At 32.0% G+C, this 23,156-nt stretch overlaps 2 protein-coding genes across 3 annotated transcripts; one reads left to right on the forward strand and one right to left on the reverse strand.

Moving 5' to 3' along the window:
- The first annotated feature begins 6,849 nt into the window (after positions 1-6,849).
- Positions 6,850-7,740, forward strand: LOC114745181 (disease resistance protein Pik-1-like). Of its 2 annotated transcripts, XM_028933335.1 has the most exons (3): positions 6,850-6,918; positions 7,027-7,105; positions 7,256-7,740. In XM_028933335.1, the coding sequence occupies exons 1-3, from the start codon at positions 6,913-6,915 to the stop codon at positions 7,513-7,515; spliced, it is 345 nt and encodes a 114-aa protein (XP_028789168.1). In that variant the 5' UTR covers positions 6,850-6,912; the 3' UTR covers positions 7,516-7,740. The 2 variants fall into 2 exon arrangements, with proteins under 2 accessions (XP_028789168.1, XP_028789167.1); XM_028933334.1 differs by lacking the exon at positions 6,850-6,918 and having other exon boundaries at positions 6,944-7,105.
- Positions 7,741-14,227: 6,487 nt separating this feature from the next.
- LOC114745174 (uncharacterized protein At4g26485-like) lies at positions 14,228-19,824 on the reverse strand. Its single transcript, XM_028933327.1, has 5 exons — positions 19,715-19,824; positions 18,907-19,169; positions 14,942-15,091; positions 14,627-14,825; positions 14,228-14,537 (listed from the first exon to the last, which is right to left on the reverse strand). Exons 1-5 carry the CDS (start codon positions 19,822-19,824, stop codon positions 14,228-14,230), a joined length of 1,032 nt encoding a protein of 343 aa, XP_028789160.1.
- Positions 19,825-23,156: the final 3,332 nt, after the last annotated feature.

A 23,156-nucleotide genomic window follows, 5' to 3' on the forward strand; every position in this document is an offset into this window, starting at 1 on the left:
TAACCAAACAAAAAGATAATAATATATTACTGCTTTGACCCACATCTTACTAGATATTTCAAAAACAACCAAATCATCGGTAAAGTTATGAATGAACAAAAACATTCACTTCTATAAATTTAAAAAAATATTCTTTCAAATAGTAATATAAAAATTACAATATATACAGGACAAAAACATTTCCTTCAAATGACTGTATGGAAATACGGGTACGTATATGTCCATATTATGCTTCATTTATTTAAAACTGCATTTTTTTCAAATAAATAATATAATACTACATCTGGTATTTAATATAAGACCTATTTGACTTTTATTTTGATTCTAAATATAAGACTCCAATCCATTTTGTCTCTCACATTTATACATTTTTTTTCCAAAGTAGCCCTTCTAACAATAGTAGTTCTAGTCAATACACTTGATTAGTAAGGATATTTTAGGAAAGATAACACATATTTAGGACAAATAACTAACTCAACTTATTTTCTTAATATTCTCAAATTAGTCAACTGGCTCTTATAATTAAGAGTGGAGGTAGTACAAACTTTTTTTGCGAAGGCAAAGATAAAGTTTAAAATAATAATCATAAAATAATGAGATGCCCGGAGAAGCTTGGATGACAAACGCTGTGATGATGATTGGGCTTTGTGAGTGGCGCATTCAAATCCAACTAAAACTTACTGAAAGAATTCAGGCCTAATTTTATTGGGCCATGAGAATTGTCAGCCCAATGGCATCTGTGAGTGGCCCATTCAAATCCAACTAATGTCTACTTTGCCTTCATAACAATAATTCACAAAAAATGACAGGTTTAGTATCAGTAGGGCTTCTCACCACAGATTCTCTGATGCAATATTCATGAGGCTTTTGAAACTCTTGGTAGCTCTAAACTTTACCAGTGTTGTGAATTAATAAAAAGGGGGAATGACACATGAAACGATGGAAGAGAACAAAAGGAACATGAGCAGTAAGAGGATAATGGAGAGCTGATTCCACAACTTAATTCAAAATTACGAGACTTAAATGTATAGGCTTTTCCACTCTTATATATATCTTATGCATGTTGAAAATGTCACAAGCACCAAGCCTTTGACATTTTCTTAAAATTTAAATTTAATTCTGATACCACTTGTTGAGAATAACAAGTGAATAAAATAATGCATATGAGTGAGTTTGAAACTATATATTAACCCAAAATTTAAAGACTTAAATTTATAGGTCTATATATAATATATGTTTGTGTGTATACACATAGATACTAAGCCCAATTCTACCTTATGTGGGATTTTCTATATTAAGTTTGCTCATACTTAACATCATAGCAACTAAACCTATGACACCTAATAGATATTTATTTTCTGTTGGGTGAAACTTGAGAAGTTCCTTGATCATTGTTTGAGACTTATAGAAGCTAATCAAAGTTGATGTTTCTAATGAGTATGGTCTTATGGAGGAATTGATTCATCTGAAGGAAACATAATGAGGAATCATTATACCATGAAAAATTCCGAGTATTATGGCATTTGCAAAGAATGAAATTCTTGATTTGTAATACTTTTAGCTTTTTTACCTATCTAGATGACCTATTAGAGAGATTACCATAATGGATTTCCAAACTCATATAGGTTAGACTGAATGAGAAGATGGACCCATTATATATTCTAGGGGTTCACAATATCCGCATGTCCAATGTACCTGCTTGAACCAGGGGAAAAAAGCCCGATCCGGTCTGAAAAAACATAACCCAAACAAAAAAGGGACACTTTTGGGTAGGGCTTACCACACGTAGGACTCGGCCGTGGTACCCTGCCTGTTTGGCCCTACCCAGAATATTTACAATTACATATTATAATAATATAAAATATATAATATAATATAAGATTATATTAGATTTTAAGTTTTTAATTTTTTTTTTCTTTCACTCTTCACTCTTCAGAATTCAGATGCCCTAACTAACGCAGTGTCGCCCTCCTTCTCAACTCACCTCTCGCCTATCACTTCTCGCCTCTCCGTCGCTCCTGCCTCCCAATCTGAAGCAAGTTGCCATTGCCCACTGAATACTCCAGCTGAACCACCGTCACGGTCTGTGTCTCTGATGGTCTCGAGCTCAACTCGCCAAGTCGTAGTCATCGAATCCTCTCTTCCTCGGCTTGTTGCTCCACGGCTGCGGTCTCTACTTGGCGAGTCGCGACAGCACGGAAGCAACACCCTTTGACCAGCATTGAAGTAGTGAGCCAGTGACCACCTCAATATTTGTCTCCCTCTATCGATCTTGTCTTCTCCATCTTGTTTAAGCATCTGCTCGCAAGAGTCTGTCTCCATCTTCCTCCATCGATTCAATCTTCTCCATCACTGTCAAGGTTTATTTCTTGCTATTTGGTTCTACTTCGATTCTGTTGGTTTCATATAGTGCTTTTGTTGTTTTCAGTTGCAAATTTATTTGCTTGGCGAAGATGATACCAATTTCGAATCCTGATTCTGCTTCGATTCGTTCTGTATCATATAATCTCTTTGTAGTTTTCTGTTGCAAATTTATTTATTTTTGAATCCTCATATGATATGATGAATTTACTTAAATACAACTAGAATTTTGCCATGTTCATTTTAGTTTCCAAGAATTTGAGATAACAGAGAAATGGTTCTGCTTCAGTGCTTCTACTGTGAATTTGTTTTGGGGAGGAAGATGCTGTTTAATATCTGATTTTAGTAAGAGAAAATGGTGCTGCAGTGAAATAATCATAGAAGAATATGGATTAAAGCTTATATAGATTATATATACTGTTGCATGACATTAGAAAATGCCATTGTTCGGTGCTGTGCGAATTATGAGGCTGTATTATTCGAATTTGGAATTCAGTTTTGTGTATGTGCTGTAGTTTTCTTCCTTGGAGTTACCTAGAGTGCCGAAATGCTAAAATAAGCAATGGGGATTTGTAGTGTTGGTGTTGGTGGCATGATCATATAAGCCTAATAGCTAGGTTCGAATTGTTAAAGCTTGAACTGATTATATTTTGCTTTTTTGGTGTTTCCAAACATTAAACAACTGTCTCAAAGGACTAAAGCATAAGCATGATTAAAAACTCTAATGTGATGGTTAGGATGGTATTTTTGATGCTGGAGAATTTTTTTGATTTAAGAGGAAGTGCTGTTCATTTTTGTTGAAAATGCTTAAATGAACATAATGGTATGATTTGGGGGTGGCTCACTGTTTTGAGGCACAATAATATGATACAAGAGCATTAAATTACTAAATCATACATGAGATACGCTTAGAGGTGCATATAAAGTGTTTGGGTAAAAATAGAAGTAAAATGGATAAACTCTTCCCTCTCCCCTGTTATGGACAGCATCGATCTTCTTGTTTGAAATAGTAGTCATGCTTATTTATAAACATTCTGTTATATTAACCCAAGATTTATGAAGAGGAAATGAATGAATAGTTGTAAAAGAAACAATTTACAGAACTTGCGAAGATTTGATTGTGATACTATGAGGTTATTATGGGTGAGGAAGTGAATGACATGTACTTTTACTTCATGTGTTTATATCAGTAAATAATATTCATGCATAGAATTCTAATGGAATATTTGCTTTTGGTTGTAGTCACAAATTGTTTGCTGTTAATTCTAGTACAGTACGTGCTGATTCTGGGAACATGTTGATATGGCTATGTCGTTTGACTAGCTAGACTTTAGTGTTCTTATCTTAGTGACAACTTATATTCTGATATATTGAATTATAATATTGTTTTATATATTATTTTTTAGACGCTTCATCCCTTTCTAATTAGTAATTTATTTGTGATTTATCTTTCTGAAGCAATGGATATGCAACAATCAAGAGCATGGGATCATCTTGCTAAGTTACCATTAGAGGATACAAATAGAAATATTAGAGCTGCATGTAATTATTGTAATGCACATTTTACTTGTGACCCAATGAAGCATGACACACTGTCTATAAAGAGACACTTATCAAAATGTTGCAAGAAAACACACAAACCGTAGTACTTGATGTCATGTTATGATGAGTTAGATTTATCTTGATTAGTTGTTGAAAGTTATTATAGATTCATGATCATGAATTGTAATTTGGATGATTTATTTATTGTTGGAGAATGTTACGAAGAATGTTATGGTGAATTAGTTTTGTTTATTAAAGTATTTATCTATTTATAGTTGTGATCAGATTCCCTTGCTTCAATCATTCTTAATGTCAGTAAGAAGTATGTTATAGTTGTGATATTAGTTGTTTTCTTATGGCAAAAAGCACATTATAGAATGTCTTTTTTAGATATAATTAGAAATTTTTTTCAGGGCATCACCACTTGGGCAGGAAGCCCGCCTGCCCAGCTCAAAATGGCTAGGGCTTTTATGGGCAGGACCGGCAGCCGGCTCATTATTCAGGCTGGGCATCAGACAGGGACGTGCTTTGCCCATGATCACCCCTAAATTATATTCCCAAGGACTTGACCAAGTTGGAGGGTCATATATGAAGGTAAGGAGCGTCCCTTCAAAGCAAAATTAGAGACCTTTGGGTCGCGGCAGTCTAAGTTGGATCCCGAGAGTTTGGCAACTCTTAGAATCACATTGAAAAAAACAAAAAAGTACTCTTATGATATATCAGATAATTATGTGAGGAGAATTTTATGTTGGCTTGTATAAAAATGTTTTTTTTCCCCTCCAGTGATTGTGAATTTTCCAAATACCTCCAAAAAGTCGCAGCTTAGCGTAGGGCTTAGGCATAAAAAAACCATAAAACACAGTTGCTAATATGATTTGACCACTTTCGTCCTCATCCTCAAATCTACAATCTTATTTACATGTCATGCCTTGGTTGGATCTGATCTCATATCAAAGAGAAACTTGCAATCATTCATGTTTGCCGATTCAAACAACGCTCAGATTTTTGACCCAAAAAAAAAAAACAACGCTCAGATTACTTAAACTCGATCATTTACTTTACTAGTTAAGGTCTCGCATGTGATCCGTAGAATGCTTACAATTTTGGGCTTATTGGACTGGGCTCAAGAAGGCCCATCCATGATGCTTCGCTCAAGCTGCCCATGTGATCCGTAGAATGCTTCTAATTTTGGGCTTATTGGACTGGGCTCAAAGAGGCCCATCCATGATGTTTCACTCAAGCTGCCCATATTTCACCGTCATATTCTTAACTTCATTTATCTTAACTAATGAAGTTAGATCTAGTGAAAGAGGTTAATTCCCTACAAGATAACAATCAAGTTTTGAATTCTCACTGAGAAAAGTATCAATATTTAATGCCTGACAATTCTTCAAATAAAATTTTCTCTAATAAAAAAACCTACGCGTAACTAGGAGGGGAAAAAAAAAAGCTTTGTTTATCTTTCTCATCATCTTCTGTGCTTTTACTCATTTCTTTTATCTTTATTCCTTTCATTATGAATGGAATTTAGAGCAAGAGGTTGGTTTTCCTTTTAAGTTATCGAAGGATAATTCAAAACAATTCAGTGTATTACATTCAGTTTGCTACAAAGTTACAATGAATTCCTTTTGATAAATCATTGAATACAAGAATTGCATACGGGAGGGAAGTCAAAAACTGTGTTATATATATATATATATATATATATATATATATATTTATATGCGTGTGTGTGAATTGTTTTGACGTTTTGTTCTTTTTCCAAGTTATGACGAAGCCTAGAAACTATATACCTAAAGTAGGCGAGCAATACGGAGCATGGAAATGGGTACCCATATGTTATTAAATAATGTTTTTACTTCACTGTACGCAAATAGTAAATAAACATTATATATGCAATTAGGACTAAAAAATATTGGAGGGAAGTTTGACTCGAACGGCACATGCATTGACTTGGACATTTCATACATAATACTCCTCTAGAACTTCATGTAAGACTTAATTAGCTAATTTAAGTAGATTAAAAAGTTAGTTAAATTAATTAATATAATATATATTTTTTTAAATACCTTAAAAACCTTTTTAATTCAGTCTCTCCCTCATACTTGATTATTATTGAAGGAATATCAATACGGTTAATTTAAAAAAAATAAACGTGTGAAATAAATCTCACATATAGAATCATCATTAACTCTTTAATTAAATCTTATATTAAGAATCGGAAGAGTAATTACTAAAAAAATAAGACACCTCGTCATGGTTAGATGTCCCCTTCTGGCCTTTTAACAAATCGAATGTATCCCGATTGAGTAAAGTGCAAGAATTTAGATTCTAAACCGATCTTTAAGTTCTACTTAAATGTAAGAGTGCATGTTGAATTCTCCGTGGATACACTAAGTGCTTGAATTCTTTCCATTGGGTTAAAGGAATACAATATATATAAATATATATATATTAATTGAAAGAGGATCTAAATCTAATTAATTTTTTAAGAAAGTAACTCCTTGACTTTCGCCTAGAAAAGTCGAGAAAACTTGGATAGTTTATCAACCGACGCGCACGTTGTATATATAAATCAATATATATATATATTAAATATCACTATATATATCTATATTACAGCAAAACTTAGTCTTAAGAAGGAGATATATAATGCATTTAGCTCCTTTTAAAACTCCGTAGAATTTCCTAATTACGAACTGGTCAATATGAACATGTGGAAATTTTTGTTATGGTTGACGTTGATACGCTACCAAGGAGATTGAACGAGTCTTAGTACATGGTTTACTTGTCTTGGCGAGCTGGCACGATGTTTACTGATTGTTATTACTCCCACTAAACAACAAATTAGATTAATATTCCACCACCTCTGTGTGTGTGTGTCTATATATATATATATATATATATATATATAAACAACACTATAAAGCGCCTTCAAACCAACAGCAAACCCCGACCAAGACGAGCTTAGAGTTTCCTGCACTTGCCAGCTTCAACAATTAATTAACCATGAAGGTGACACCAATTATTCTTTCTTTCTTTCTTTGTTTCTTTATGGTTTTGTTCATCGGTGAAACGCTAGCAAGCTTAGTGAACTTTGTGTGTTTCGATATTATATTGCAGCAAAAGATAGTCGTACAGGTTCCCATGCACTGTGATAATTGCAGAACCAAGGCCCTGAAAATCGCATCAGTGGTTAAAGGCGAGTTCCACCTACTAAATTCCTTTCAACAATTCCATCTATTGTTTTCCATCAACACTGTGTATGTGGTAGTGTTTTATTATCATCCTACGTGCTTTTTCAGACCAGCCTTGCTTAACTAGAATGTTTTGTGAACATATATATATGCAGGTCGGGTGCACTCGGTGGCGCTAGAAGGCGGAGATCGGGATCGAGTGGTGGTGGTCGGAGAAGACGTGGATTCGGTTTGTTTGGCTAAGGATCTGAGGAAGAAATTCACCCACGCCACCATTGTAAGCGTGGAAGAAGTGAAAGATAAGAAGAAAGAAGAAACGAAGCCAGAGGAATGGCTGCGTTACTGGCATCCTCCTCCTTACAACCCTTATGTTGTTTGTGAAGAGTACCGTGATGACGGTTGCACCGTCATGTGACCGCCGCCGGAGAGAGATAAAAATAACTTTCCGGCCGACCTATTTTGTGTGCACCTTTTGATTCTCCTGTCTAAACACAGATGAGAAGATAGCATGTCTATTGTTGTTTATGTCATGTTGTTATTTATTGTAGTAAGTGAAACGAAGATCACCATTTGAAATTTGTACGAGGTGTGATGACATTATCAAATCAAAATAGATAGACAAATTTAGTTTTTCTACCAAGGTTAGATTAATATTTAACTGCGTTATTCAAATCTGCATATACCATCTGCCACACGCAACTTGTTGATTTCATGATTCTTATTTCCTTGGTGGCATTTTCCAAGTTGATTATTATTATTTTTGGTCTTGTTTTAATATGTATGTATGTGAATTATTGGAGGTGTGATTGATTAATATCAATATCAATACGGAAAACATTCTACGAAATTTGTCCTAGTCCTCTTCGCTAACGTATTGACCAAGACGGCATTGGAGTCTTGATACTTTTTCCCTCTATATATATAGCTCTCTACATAGGTAAGTCTCCTCCATTCATTTAATCATTTAGTTGATTTAATGCTAAAAGATTACTAATTGTAACATTAAAAAAAATCAAATATATTATCAGTTTCGCTGTAAAGAAGCATTTTTCATAAGAACATTTTAAGTTATAATAATAATAATAATAATTTATTAGACTAGTTCTTCTTAGTTCTTACAAAACATGGCAAATTAAAGTTTGAACTTTTATTGAAAAAGGAGCTCATAACCGTTTTGATTATTAGGTTATTCCTAGCTAGCTAAAAATAATTATTCTCTCTTTTGTTGTGTATCTATACGATCCAATCATGAAGATTGTTAGTTATAGACATGCATGACCAATGAATTTAATGATGTTCATGGTTTCCTCAGCAGCATAATATGAGCAGACTTAAGGCATTTCACATACAAAATCAAACGATGGCCTGTATGAAAATGATAGTACACCGGTTTATTACGCCAATTTAAACCCAAAATGTAATATTTTTATAATTTTTTTAATGCATAGTTGAAGGTTTCCTATTTAATGTACGTGGTCGAGTTTGAGTCAAGGTCTTTCAATGTGAATCAGACGAGAAAAAAAATATCATGAGATGTATATCAGAAGTCAAGGTCGTCTATATAGATTTAGATATATATATATATATATATATATATATAAATCAGACAAATGTACAGAGAAGAAAAATTAGTTAGCATCCGCAATGTTTCCACATTGACGTCGACTCTAATAAACTGACTTATTATCAAGGGAGAATCTTAATTAAATCAGTTTAAAATATCAAAATTCAGATTAAAATCTGTACTTTTAACAAATTTTTAATTAGGTCAAAAGGCCTTATTAGAAATTTTTGAATGTTGTTAAAAGACTAAAATGTTCTTTTATAATTTAAAATAATATTATTTTGAAAAGAAAAAATTAAACCATGAAACCATGAAACTTGACCTTATATAGTATTTATTTATAAAAAATGTTTTACATAAGAAAATTGGAAAATACTAAGAGCAAAAAATTGAGAATGCATAATATAATATTTGATACTAACTATAATATATTGATAAGAACTTTATGGGAGCAAGGACCTTTTTTTTTTTGGTAATGGGAACATGGGCTTTTTAATTGCTTGATTCTAACACCATCAAATTAATAATTTTCTGAAGATTTTTTTGTCTAGTTAAAAAATCAGAATCTTAATGCATTAGTAAAGTTTTGCGTCAAATTTGTCATTTCTTTCTTAAGTGCTTTGCTATATATGTCGTATAGATGTTCATATCATCTTAGATTTTATAATCTCATTACTAAAATTCATACTAATAATTAATGTGAATTTGTATTAGAAATCTAAATAATTTTTTCAATATTTGATGGGACGGGTGGAGTAATTTGCAAACTTAAAGGGTTATTTTAGTCTTTTAACAACATCAAACAATCCCTAAGGCCACTCTGACTTAGAAATTTGTTAAAAGTGCATGCCTTAATTTAACTTTTGATATTTTAATTGGGATTTTCTCTATTATTAATTCTCAACCATGCTTGACTTGTTATATAAAAATTAATATCCCACTGGCTGTTGCGTTAGTTTTCCTTACTCTTATTCATATGGTTTACTTCTATATGCACACTGTTTGATCGAGAGTGTTCAGCCAAAAAACTCATGGAGGAAAAATTTGTTTAAAAGCATATATAGAGGAATCATTATTCAAATACTCTTTAAAATTATATTTTTGAAGATAGGAGTTATTAATTATTAGCAGCACTTTTCTTAGAACTATCATTTATATATAGTTATGCCGTAAAATATACATATAAAACATCATCATGAAAAGAATAAAAAGAAACCTAATAATAAGAATGATTTCAGCAAATATTGATAATATCATTAATCTTTTTAAAAGTTAGTTTTCTTAAAAAAAAATAAAAATTATTATTATTAACTTTGGTTTTTAATATAAGACCCAATTGATTAATTTGAAAATATTAAGAAGCTAAAAAGTTATATATGTTACATGATTTCTCTAAACTATTTATACACATTATTAGATTATATATCAGTTTACAAGTCAAGCAAATTAATTTGTAAGAAGTGATAGCTATTATATTTTAAAATAATTTATTTATTTTTAAATTTTTATAAGGTAGTCAGTTGAATTTTATATAAACTAGTATTTTATACAAATTTTTAAATAAAAATTTTCTTATGGTCAACAAAAAATTTGCGCAACGGTCCAAATTTTGTACTGATACATTGACCCGCTGCTTGTGGTCCTGCAGGCCCACTAGCTGCGACGCTACATGCGTCTTCCAACTTTTCATACTGGACTAATCAGTACGTCGCTTTTAATTTTTGTCGGGGGGATGTAATACTATGCAGATCCATAGACCAACATCAATGTGGAATCGATTAATTGCTTGAAAATAGTGTAATGTGTCACTATGAATTTTATATTGATGTTGATGCTGATGAATACTTATAATTACTATCTCTGATACTAATTATAAGATCTTGTATTTAGTCAGAATAAAAGGTAATATGTTCTTAAAAGTTTTTTTTTTAAAAATTTTTGACTTGACGAAACGTGTCAGACTTCAGGGAGGAATTATTCCAATTTCCAGCCCCGTGAAGTTTGACAAGATCCTAAAATAGAGACCCTTGTATGACCTTTCCACATTCCAGAATGTACAGTCATATTTTTCCTCCTATTTAACGTTTCCGACACTGCTGGTGCTGCTTAGAACTACGTTCACTCGCCCAACATTGTGCGGTTTTGGTTGTTAAAATTTAAGGCTCTTTACTTTTTTTTCCTTTCAAATCAATCTAGTATCTTAAAATAATTTTTAATAGATTTAATATCTAAAAATGTTTTTCAGTGGTAGTTATTACCTAGCAACCTGTACTTTGAACTATTTTTTAGTAGTAACTAATATCCTAAAAATGGAAGTTGAACACTTTTTTTTTTAATCAGACCAATATCTATTATTTTAAAGTATTTTTTTAATAGTATCTAGTATCTTAAAATAATTGTTAGTGTGTTTAATACTTTAAAATATCTTTACAGTAGCACCTAATATCTAGCAAGTTGGACATCTAATACTTTTTCAAAAACACACGGTGTTCTAAACTAATTTTAGGATATTGAGTGTCATTACGAGAAAATTACATAGGGCATCAGATGTATTGAAAATTAGTTTAAAATACTAGGTACTATCGAGAAAATACTTTAGAGTGCAGCTTGTTAAGTATTAGATGTTACTAAAAAATATTTTTAAATATTAGTTGCATTAAAAGTTATTTTAAGACATTGGATACTACTAAAAAAAGATTTTAAAATAAAAAAATGTTGATTTGAAAAAAAAAAACAAGAAGAAGTAAAGAGCCTTTAGTTTTAACACTCAAAACAATTTAGAAGGTGTTTGGATACCCTAATAGTTACTTTTTAGAAGTATTTTTTTATAAATTAAGACAAATTCCTCCACATATTTATTTTATATCATAAAAAACTTTTAAGACTATAATTTTAATTTTATCCAAATACTCCTGTAGCTTTGGATTCGAGAGAGGAAGAGGATGATGGCAAGAATGGAGAAGGAAAGCCGGTCCCCCATCGAGGGCCCCACGCATGCAAGTGGCGTTGAAGTGATTTGAGTGTCCTGTACTCTTACACACACACAAACACACACACACACGCCAGTGTACAAAGACTTGGACCTTTCCCATTCTCAGCCGCATCGACTTGGAAATTATACTACCCCACCTTTTAGTTTTTAATATAAAAATTATTTATGATTAAATTTAATCTTAAATATAAAATCGTACATTAATCTATATTTTGTTTTTTTTACTTTAATCCACATTAGTGCTTCGAATCACCCATTAATTTAAATTCAAGTATTATCCCTATATATTAATATCGGGCCCCCGGATATATGACATACTCATCTTACTTTATTTATAAAGTAAAGGGAGATATTTTTTGTCCTTAATTAATATAAGTTATCTCTAATTTGTTGTATTGACTGCTAGTTTCTTGAAAATAGCATATAGACGTATATGAAATTAGGATAAATTTAAAAAGCTAAAATAGTTAAGATTAATAAGATTTAATATTTTTCTCAGTTTTAGTTTAAGATATTGAACTGCAACCAAAAGAATATCTGACAACATGTTTTTTTTTGTTTATTAATTTATAAGTATTTAATTCAAAAAGAATCTTGCTTATAGTATCCAGCCTCTTTTGCTTGAACGAAGTATTATCGATGAAGTTGTAATTTCCACGCGTAAGTCAATGCTACGTAAGTCTATAATTTTGGAGTTTTCTTTTTTGTATTTTACTTATCCAGAATAAAAAAACTAACAGTTGATAGAACAATTAGAAGGGACTCAACAATATCCTTTAAAATAATGAATTTCAAAATTTCAAACCCTTGAATAAAAAAAAAATCATGCTAAGAGAGTTATCCGTTAAGTCCTAATAATACTTAAATATATATGATCCTTTGCACTTCAAGTAATATGATTTTCTATATATATATAAATTAATATTATAATTTGAATCTATAAGATATATATTTAAGGAAAATTGTGCATATAATATAAATTTTGTGTGAAATTTTAAATACATTTACGGACTTTATATGGAGGACCGGCATATGATGTTTAGCACTACTGACAATGCTGTTCTAAACATGTAATTTGACTAATAAAGGGAAACTATTAAGAGTTTAGTTATAGTGGGAATACAAAAGGTCAAATAATGCATGGACATAAGATGAAGAGATTTGAAGCCAAACAAGTTAATAATTTAATATACTAAATTAGCCAATAATTTAATATAGATACGAGTCTTCCGGTCCTAAGACTAATTTAAGAGTTAATATCAGTCATATATGCAAGACTTATTTAACATGTTTATTAATTTTTTTAGATTAATCCTATTAATATTTTTTCAATAACAATCAAGTGGGAGAGGAAGAGAAGGAATTAAAAAAATGATTATGATATTTTAAAAAAAAAAGTCATATTAACTAATCTAACCAACATTCTTAATTTACGTAAATTAGTTTATTATGTTTTACATTAAGTACTAAAAGAGTGCTATATAATAATTTATTATATTCTTTGTGTATTTCTGTTAATATCAGCATGAACAGGTAATTAAAAAAAACGAAGTTACCTGTTCTAAGACGGAAATTTAATACTAACTCCGGTTTTTAATATAAAATGTAACTGATTAATTTGAAGAAATCAAGAAAATTATTATATTAGTTTAAACACATAAATATTTTAGAAAAATTATGTAATATATATTATAATTAAATATTTTATTATTTTAATCTTTCTGAAATTAATTAACCGGGTCATGTATTAAGATAGAACTACTGTTGTACTAGCATGACAACAAGGAAGAGATTACTGCCAGCTCCACATCCATGCCAAGGATTAGTTAGGCGGGTCAATCTTTGAGTCCAATGGGCTTGATCTAAAAACTAAAACCACCCAACATCACTTATCCCCTTCTAATTTTTATGCCTTTTCTGATTCTGATAAGTCGAGTCTCTCTACTATTTACGGTAGAGTGAAAACAATGAATTGACATATTAATTATTAAAAAGATCCCTAAAGTAATATTTCTCTCATCAGTCTATAAAAATAACATTTAGCCAACTCTCTATACTTGATCCCTTATATATATAATATCAATATTTTAAATGATATACTCCTTAAAATAATTAATTATTTTAAGAAAATAAAAAGGAAAAAGAAAAATCAAATTCAAACAGTTCATATGTGATGAGTTTTGGGTTACCAAACTCATTCCCATCTAAATACAGCATTTAGTTACTCAAGCAATTAATTAATTCAGTATATAATTTAAGAAGAGACAAAATGTTGGACTATTAATTCCGATTAATAAGGAACACAGAGTAGCAAAAGTTGCAGTAAATGGGGTGCCTTCATTAGCCAATACACAGAGACAAGGTAGGGTACCAAAATATACTACAAAAACAAAATGAAACGACATAATCTAAATACCCAACCAAAAAAAAAAAAGTTTCATTCACACAACAACTTAAATATCAAACCTTTACGTCCGCTAGTAGAGTTATCGCCCTTCACAATAAGGGACATATATATACATACACACGAGTCTCACGCTCATGTAAGATCAAATCCCTGCGAATTACTATTCAAATACAATCGTAAACCTGAGGATCAGTTGGAGGGTCCTTGTTCATGAATTTGAAAGTGCTGCACAGTCCAACAGGGAAGCTATCATCACACCTATCCCCAGATCCTTTCTTGTTACAGTACCCTTCATATTCGCATATACAAAACGGCACTTCCTTAACCGGCTGCAATCCAACTTCCTCAGCTATCTTCTCTATTCTCCACTCACAGAATGGATATGCCGTCTTGTGTGTTACGTGAATTTCTCCATCTTCACTGACCATTTCTCTGCTACTCTTCAAAAAGCCTCTCACCACTCGCTTGTGTGACCTGAAATGGTATAATAATCACTAGCTGTTCAGAAGGAACATTCACATCTAACTTACATAGTTATGGTTGATTATATCAATTTGATTTACTCTATTTGAAAGGAGTGGTGCTCTCGAAAGACGAATCCAGCGTGGGGAAAATTGAAGACGATTCGATCAAACAGCTTGTGCTGCAGAAAAGGATGTTGGCTCATTGTGTGTGCGTTGACCTCATGCAGAATGGTACAGCCTAGGTTCTCCAGTTGAAGCAGGTTTTGTAGGGCTCTTGAGTAGTTCCTTGTCAAGGTATCTGAAATATTTGCTTCTTCGTCAACAGCAAAGTTAACAGGAAACTATTAAACTAATCCCATTCATAAAAGGGTTTTCATAATTAGTTAATTGAAATTATTGAACGTTGAGATATACCTTTGGAGTCCAGAGACGTGGCAACCATGTTAGAGGCAGAACCAAAAGCCTTGGCCAAGCACAGTGAGAAGGAGAAATCTCCTTCACCCACTAGCAGTATCTTGTGCTTGCTGCTGTAATGCTTTATCGTTTTCTCTTCCATCCTCACCCCTCAAATTTGATTAACGAATCATCAAGAGAAGAATTTATAGGTAATTAAAGCAGAATGAGGCCACGAATATATATATATATATATATATATATGGAGAGAGAGAGAGAGAGTACACTCGCGCACGCGCGCATGGAAGGACACTGCAATTTAGATAATGTGTATTAATTAATTCTCTAGTGCGTTGGACTCACCTAATGAGTTAATTAGGAGATATCATATAGACATGTTTTGGGAACCGTAGTGCTTCCACTTTATGAGTATTCTTGGAATAGGGAAGGAATTTTTTAATTTCATCACTTCAATAGTATATAATATTTTCAATTTCAGTTGATGATTTTGATTTGATGGTTACTGTAAGTGCATTGACGCGTGTGTATTTGAGAGAGCCAGGGGTCAGCTATTCTTTCATCTACTTATAAACACGTTTCATATACTTGAGATAAGATTAATCTTATATATTTACTTCGTATTTTATAAATCACGATTAAAAAGTTACTTATAAGTTATTTTAAATGTATTCTGCAGGCATTTCAAACTAATCTTTTTACTTTACGATTGAATTCAAGTGGGAAATTCTACAACACATGAGCATATCTTGGCAAAAACTTTTTGCTCATGTTTGCTGGAAATATATGGACTATCGGAAGCAAAAAGCTCCATCCAAATGAAAAGATCCCAGAAGGAGATCTTGCTTTCACTAATACCAAAACATTATTAGTGATCTCAGGAGTTAGGGTTCTCCAGTTCAAGCAAGTTCCTATGTGTGCGCTTTTGCACAGTAGTTATTAATTTTCAACAATGCGTCTGAAACATTTGCCTACGCATCATTTTTTCTGGATAAGTCTGATCTCACATTCATATGTTTTGGGAACTGTGAGCTTCCACCCTAAAATCTAATCCCGATATGCAGTGCTCTGACCTTCTGGGGAATTTGAAAGTTATTTTCATTACTTTAATTGTAATTTCCACTGTAAGTTAAAATTGCTTCACTTGTATGTCCTTGTTTATGATTCGCCATCACCTTCCTTAATAATTTCGTTTACAACGTTTCAACGAAATAAAAAAGGACAGGAATTGAACTCTATTTGAGCATTGAAACTAGTTTCTGTGGCCAATGCATGCATCGCAGTTTAAGCAAATTAAAATATTTACTTGAGAAGACGATTATCAAAAAGCTTTTCTTAGAGAATATATAGAATGTTTGGCACATGGTATAAGAGTGCTTCCTACACACTGTAGGGTCTTTTTCTTTTTGCACTACAGCTAGAATTAGCATTCACTTTATGTAATTATTAGTTCCAGTTGATTGTAGTCTCCATTACCATCAACACATCCTCTTTGTAAAACCTCATGAAATGATTTAGAAACAATTATATCACATTTATAAAGAAATTTCATTGCATATCCAAACTTCAATTCCACTCGAATGGTAGGCCATCAAATCGATTTTTTGAAAACCAATATCATTCTGTCACGTTAATTAATAACACAATATATACTGGATGATTTAGAATCTGTTTAGAGTAGCTTATAAGTAGCTTTTTAATTGTAATTTACGGAATACGAGGTAAATATGTGATAGGAGTTTTGTCTCAGCTTACGTGAAACTACTTATAAGTGATTTCAATCGTGATGGCAAATAAGACCTTAGTACTTGGTTCAGTGAATTCTTCTTCATTTCAAGAAAGTGTTGGCTTTACAATGATAAAGCAGCATCAGCAAACTGGATGGTGTTACAATTGCATATCTGATAAATAACAAAACCAACAATACTACCATACAACATGGATAATCAATTACTGTAACCTACATTAGATATTTACAAAATACACAGATCCTGTAACCGAATGCTGCTAATATTTTTTGCACCTTAGAATGACATATCTTCAATGATTCCAAATTAGCTCCGGCCTGCACACCATAACTTAATTGTCAACCATCCCTCTACTTTGATGAAAAATAGGGAACCAAATAAACTTGGACACGTGTATATTCCCTGCGGGATTAACTTTAAGAAAATAGAATCATGAAATAAAAATACAACACCAAATTTATACTGAATCTAACCATGTTTTAAAACTAATATTTTGTGGAAAATAACCCATCCAAATGATAAACTTAGGCTACAAAATCATAAATTTGTCAGACGAATTCTCTATAAGATCAGCCCATTAATTAAAGTCTACCATTATTATAAGGACTATCTTAAAAAAATAGATAAATATGAGAGACAAAGTGAATTGAGATCTTATATTTAGAACCAAAATAAAAATTAAACGAGCTCTTATATTAAAGACTGGAGGTAGTATTCGATTCATTGCCAACAGCAAGTTAACAAGATCCTATTGTGAATTATTCCCATTTATAAATGGGTTTCCATCATTACCTAAATGAAATTCTTGAACAGTGAGATAACTTTGGAGTCCTGAGACATGGCGACCATGTTCGAGGCGGAACCGAAAGCCTTGGCCAAGCAGAGTGAGAAGTAGAAATCTCCTTCACCCACCAGCAGAGTATCTTATGCTTGCTGCTGTAGTGCTATATATATATATATATATATATATATATATATATACTTTTCTCTTCCATAATCCTCACCACTCAGTTTGATTAACGAATCATCAACAGTAGAATTTATAGGTAATTAAAGAAGAATGAGGCCGTGAATATATGTATATACATGGAACGACACAGTGATCAGATAATTTCTATTTAATCAATTAATTTAGGCGGTTGGAATCGCCAATTTCTGGGTAAATGTTTTGGGAACTGTGGAGCCACTTTATATTATGACTATGAGTATGTATTTCTTGGAATAGTGAAAGTGGTCTAAAATTTCTTTAAACTTGTAAATCTACCACTCCAATAATCCTAAATGTAAATCTAGTATATTTAGTGCTAGTTTATCAATTTTGTCCTTACTTAACTCTCTTTGAAAAGAGGGGAAAAAAAGATATGAGAATTATTTGTAAATATGTAGAGAGAAAAAGACTTCAATAACGAAGAAATTAAAAAATTGGTTCTTTTAACAAAATCTTGTTAATTTAATACATTTTTTAATATGCAAAAATATATTATAAGTGACTTATTCTAAGGACTGGAATAACAAACATTATAAATACCAATGAAAGTTAATTTGCTATGTACGTAGTGCTGCTGGTTCTCAAGGGCTAGGTTTCCGGTAATCCATGGATTGGCCCAAAACGACTGTTGAGGCTTGAAAAAAGGCAAGCAAATTAGAATTCGCTGGTAGGTCTGTCACATTCAATTTTGATATATGCCAAACTAGGAAGAACAATAAATACTCTTCCGGTTCTGAATATAAGATCTATTTTATAGTGTAAGTTACACTATAAAATAAGTTTTATATTTAGGACCGGAATAGTACATGTTTAAATGAAAAGGTTCAACAGTACACTTCAAATCATAGATAGCTTTAATTAATGGTCTCAAAGATCATCTCCTACACTTCCTAATTAAGAATAAAACGACTTTATTTTGTCTCTCAGAATAATGTTCGACTTTTTCTTAGTCAATATTGAAATTTCTAAAGGTATATGAAAAGAAGTGAACTTTAGTAAATTATTTTGCGACATACTTCATACATATACATATATCTTAAATATGATCAAATATGACCAATATTGTTAAAAAGTTACGTTAAGTGTAGGCAAATCGAACGTAAATATACATATATATATTTTCATGATTTCATCGAGTTCAACAGAAACAACAACAAAAAAGTGAAACAACGAAGCCTAATACCACCAAAAACCAACTGTACATACAAAGAAGAAATGAAGCTAATGTTTGCTTGAAGCGCTGGCGGCCATGGCACGAAGTTCAGAAACCTCTCGAGTGAGAGATTCCACCTTAAGAGCTAGTGCCTCAGAACTGGACCCCTTGATGAATATGAAAGTTGAGCAATCTTTTACGTTGAACTTCTTCCTCCCATCGCCACTCTTCACACTGTAACCTTCATAATCACTCACCCAAAGTGGAACTTCGTCCTTCAAGTACAGCCCAGTACTGCTTCCAAGTGTCTCCAGGTCCCACTCACTATAGGGGTGCGTTGTCCTGTGTGTCACATGAATTTACTACTATACAAAATATTTAATTTATAATGCCTGATTTAGTATTTATTTAACAAAATGTTATAGCTAGCACTCAATAATTTATTTTAAAAAAACATATTCTGTAGTACTTTTTTAAATAAGTAGTACAATGCATTTCCTTTTAAAAAAAATTATAAAAATCTCCTGTGGCATATTGTTAAAAAAAGTTACAGGATAATTAGGACTTATTGTAGAACCACTACAGAAAATCCTTTTCTTTAAAAAAAAGAAGAAGTTACAAGCTTGCTGCAACACTTTCTGAAGAAAATGCTACAACAGAGCATTTTCTTTAAAAAACTTATAAAAATCTCTTGTAGCATTTTAAACATAAAACGCTACGAGATATGCCCCTGCTGCAGTATTTTCTACAAGTGATGTCTTTACCCCTCTTTTTTCTCTCTCTTTTTTTAACCCACGCCTCACAACTCTCGCTAGCTTCTCATAGTTTCGCCATTTTTTTAGCTTGCTCCCTATTTCTCCGCAGCTCCCTCTGGTCTCTGTACTTACTTCTTCCTTTTCCCCAAGCGTTGCCACCACTCTATCCCTGCTCCCCAGTTTCCCTCCTCACTTCCACTTTCCATACCCATTCCCACCTCCTTCTTTTCGTCCCCACCCATGATTCCCACCCTATTTTTTCTTTCCTCATTTTCACCCTTTTCCCTTCCTGATCTTGATTACAGTCCCCACCCTTACCCACGATCCCCACTCCCTTCCTATCCTAACTCCATCTTCTTTGTCTCCCCCTTCTCGTATCCAATTTCCTAATTCCCATTCTTATTCCTTCTGTCCTTACACCTCTTCCCCGTCCCCATGCTCTTTTTACTTTGTTTGTTTATTTATTTTTACAAGGCACTCAATATAGTTCAGCTCAATTTACAATACATTGTAAGTATTTTTATTTTTTAATTATTATGGTATCAGAGCCAAGTTCGGGTCAACGTACCAATGAGAATGCTAGGCCCTAAAGGGGTAGATTATGAAGTCCCATATCAACTGGAGAGAAGAACAAAGCATGCTTTTATTAAGGTGCGGATACTTTTTCCTCGTAAACTCGTTTTCTGGGTGGCTACAGCTGCACCTATGGAAACAAAACGATGAGATGGCTACAGTTGCACCAAAGTAGACAATATCTATGAGTGACACCTGGGGACGTTAGCCGATGTGATACTTCACAATTCACCCCCTTAGGACCCAGCATCTCGTTGACACACCAATTCAACCTTGGGTCTGATACCAAATGTAATTTTCCTAAGTCTTGGAGTGCAGCCGTAACCACCAGAGAGCGTTGCTCATAGATATTGTCTGTTTTGGTGCAACCATAGCCACCTCACTATTTTGTTTCTCTGGATGCAGTCGTAGCCACCCAGAAAACACGTTTACGAGGGAGAGACATCAACACCCTTTACAAGGCCATTAAGTGTTGGTAATATAATGATGGAGATAAACTGGTCCTTGATAAATCTATCTATAAAATGGGCAATACTCACCAATTTTATGGATAAGTTCACTTACACGATGTACTATCTTAATTACCACCAACATAGCCAAAAAGTTACTCTACGCATTTGATGTATTGATTTATTGAAAGCATGGAGGCCGGTTTATATATTATGATATAAGTTAAGTTAAAGTTCTCTCGTTACATATAATCATGTATTTTGTTTTTAAAATATTAGTATTCAATGTCATTTAATTATAAATCCCTATGAAAAAAATATAAAGAGATGGTCATATGTGATTGGAGAACTTAATGTGATAGATAAGTATTCAACCTTATCCGGAGAGTATGCACTTAGCAATGTTGTTAACAATGATTTAATAATCATTAAAATCATTTCATTACCTAACATAACTACATCTAGAAGATAATTACCCCAAATATTTAATCATTCTCTGGTCCTTAATGTAAGATTTAATTAACTAATTTGAATAAATTAAGGATATTAGTTAAATTAGTTAATATGATATTTTTTTTTCTAAAACACTCTAATCATCTTTCTTAATTCTTTTGTCTTTTCTATTTGATTATTGTTGATGGAATATCAATAGGGTTAATTTTAAAAAAATTTAATAAACATGTGAAATAAGTCTTACATAAAAGACTAATATCAATTCTTAAATTAGGTTCTACGCTAAAGACCAAAAGAGTATTATAATAGATTGATCTATGACAAACATTTTAAAATTTGTAAAAGACCATGTCTAATTTTTTTTTTAAATAAAGAACTTTCATTGGCCAGCAAAAATTATAAATTAGGGAGATTTCCAGTCTTCTTATAATTTGTTTGTGTCTTTTTCTATAACGTCATGCCTATTCAGCAAGCTGTCGTCACTCTCTAACAAGTTCAATGGATAAATTCAACATTCGATTTTGGCTTGAATGCACGTCCAGGCTTTATCAAACGGCACCGTACGTTAGCAACAATTTCTATTTTTTTGGTAAGAGCAACAATTTATTATTATATTAAACTATCAAGATCAAATTGCTAATTGTATTATTGTACGAATGATATAGATAAGGGAAAGTGTTTAATTTGGCTCTCAATAATCGGAAATTAAAATTGGCAAAATTTTAGCAACTTCTTTTATATTCGCAGATCATTTCATTAAATCGATCATTCCATTTATACTCCAAAGGTTAAAATACAAAATAAACTGCATACATATAAAAAATTAAATGGATCATAACAAAAGTAATCCTTTTCAATTTCGGTGGTAGCACTTTGGAAAAAGGAACTAATTAATATTTTATTGGTTTCTTGTTGACATAAACAAGCTGTCGTCATTTTCATTAATTATTTCGTCATTGACTTTTGACGGTAAATATATGATTTAGTATAATCCGTCAGTGTTTTGCAGGTTTAGAGACTTGAAGCTTAATCAGTTTTAATAATATTTCTTGGCTTCTTCTTCATCTTACGGCAGCAAGCTATCGTCATTAGGATCAGCTTCCTCCTATACTTAGTTTCGTTCATATTATATCTCATTTAATTAAATAATCATTACTTTAATCGATAATCCATAATTATATTAAGTAACCTCGCACGTGGATGCCATAATAAACAGCTGGTAAATCAAATTAAAAGAAAGACAACATGTCATGTCGATGTTAGCACGATAATCGTGAGTTGATTTTGTTAATAATATGGGTAAAAATTGTCAATAATAACTTCCTAATATATTATTAAGAATAATGGTGTTAAAGTTTTCCTCAAACTTAAGGGCATCGGTAAATTTAAAGGAAGAGATTAACAACCAGCTAAGCCACGTGTGTTGTATTAAATCAATTTGAGGAATAAATAGAAGTATTCATAACTTAGGAATAATATAGCTTAGATTAGCTTACAATAAATTAAAATGAAATCAAATTAAATGTCAAAAATAGCTGTTAAAATGAAATTAATTATTTGGTTAGGTTGAATTCCCTTACTTAACATCTGAATAAATGATGCGTGTTCATATTTTTTTAGTAGTCCTTATTTCGTGCCAGTTTTTACACTAAATTATCAAACAAGCGTATTGTCTCGGATTGACAAATATATATATATATATATATAAATAGATGATGAGATATAAGACCAAGTCTAAATTGGTTTAATTTATTTTTTCAATCATAAGCACAAGAGCAAGCTACGTATCCCAGTTCAGATTACTTCTAAGTTCATATTAATTACATTCATTTAACAAATATTCTCCGAAGCTAAGTATGGAATAATATAATATTCAAGTGGTTGTGGTTTGTGAGAGCAATTAATTAATTGTACATATGATTCATGTTGTGGAGAAAAACAAATATATACATATAAAAAAACGACATAGAACAAGTCGTGTCAACTGAGTTAAGCCGATAATAAAAATGGCAGAAACTGCAAGTGGATGTGTGACAGCAATGAAAAATGTTCCATATTATGAAGAGAAATAATCAAATGATAAAAAAAGACGAGGAAGA

The sequence above is a fragment of the Neltuma alba genome, unplaced genomic scaffold (assembly GCF_004799145.2).
Source record: "Neltuma alba isolate B1F8T4 unplaced genomic scaffold, ASM479914v2 tig00004554_pilon, whole genome shotgun sequence".
NCBI classification, from domain to species: Eukaryota; Viridiplantae; Streptophyta; class Magnoliopsida; order Fabales; family Fabaceae; genus Neltuma; species Neltuma alba.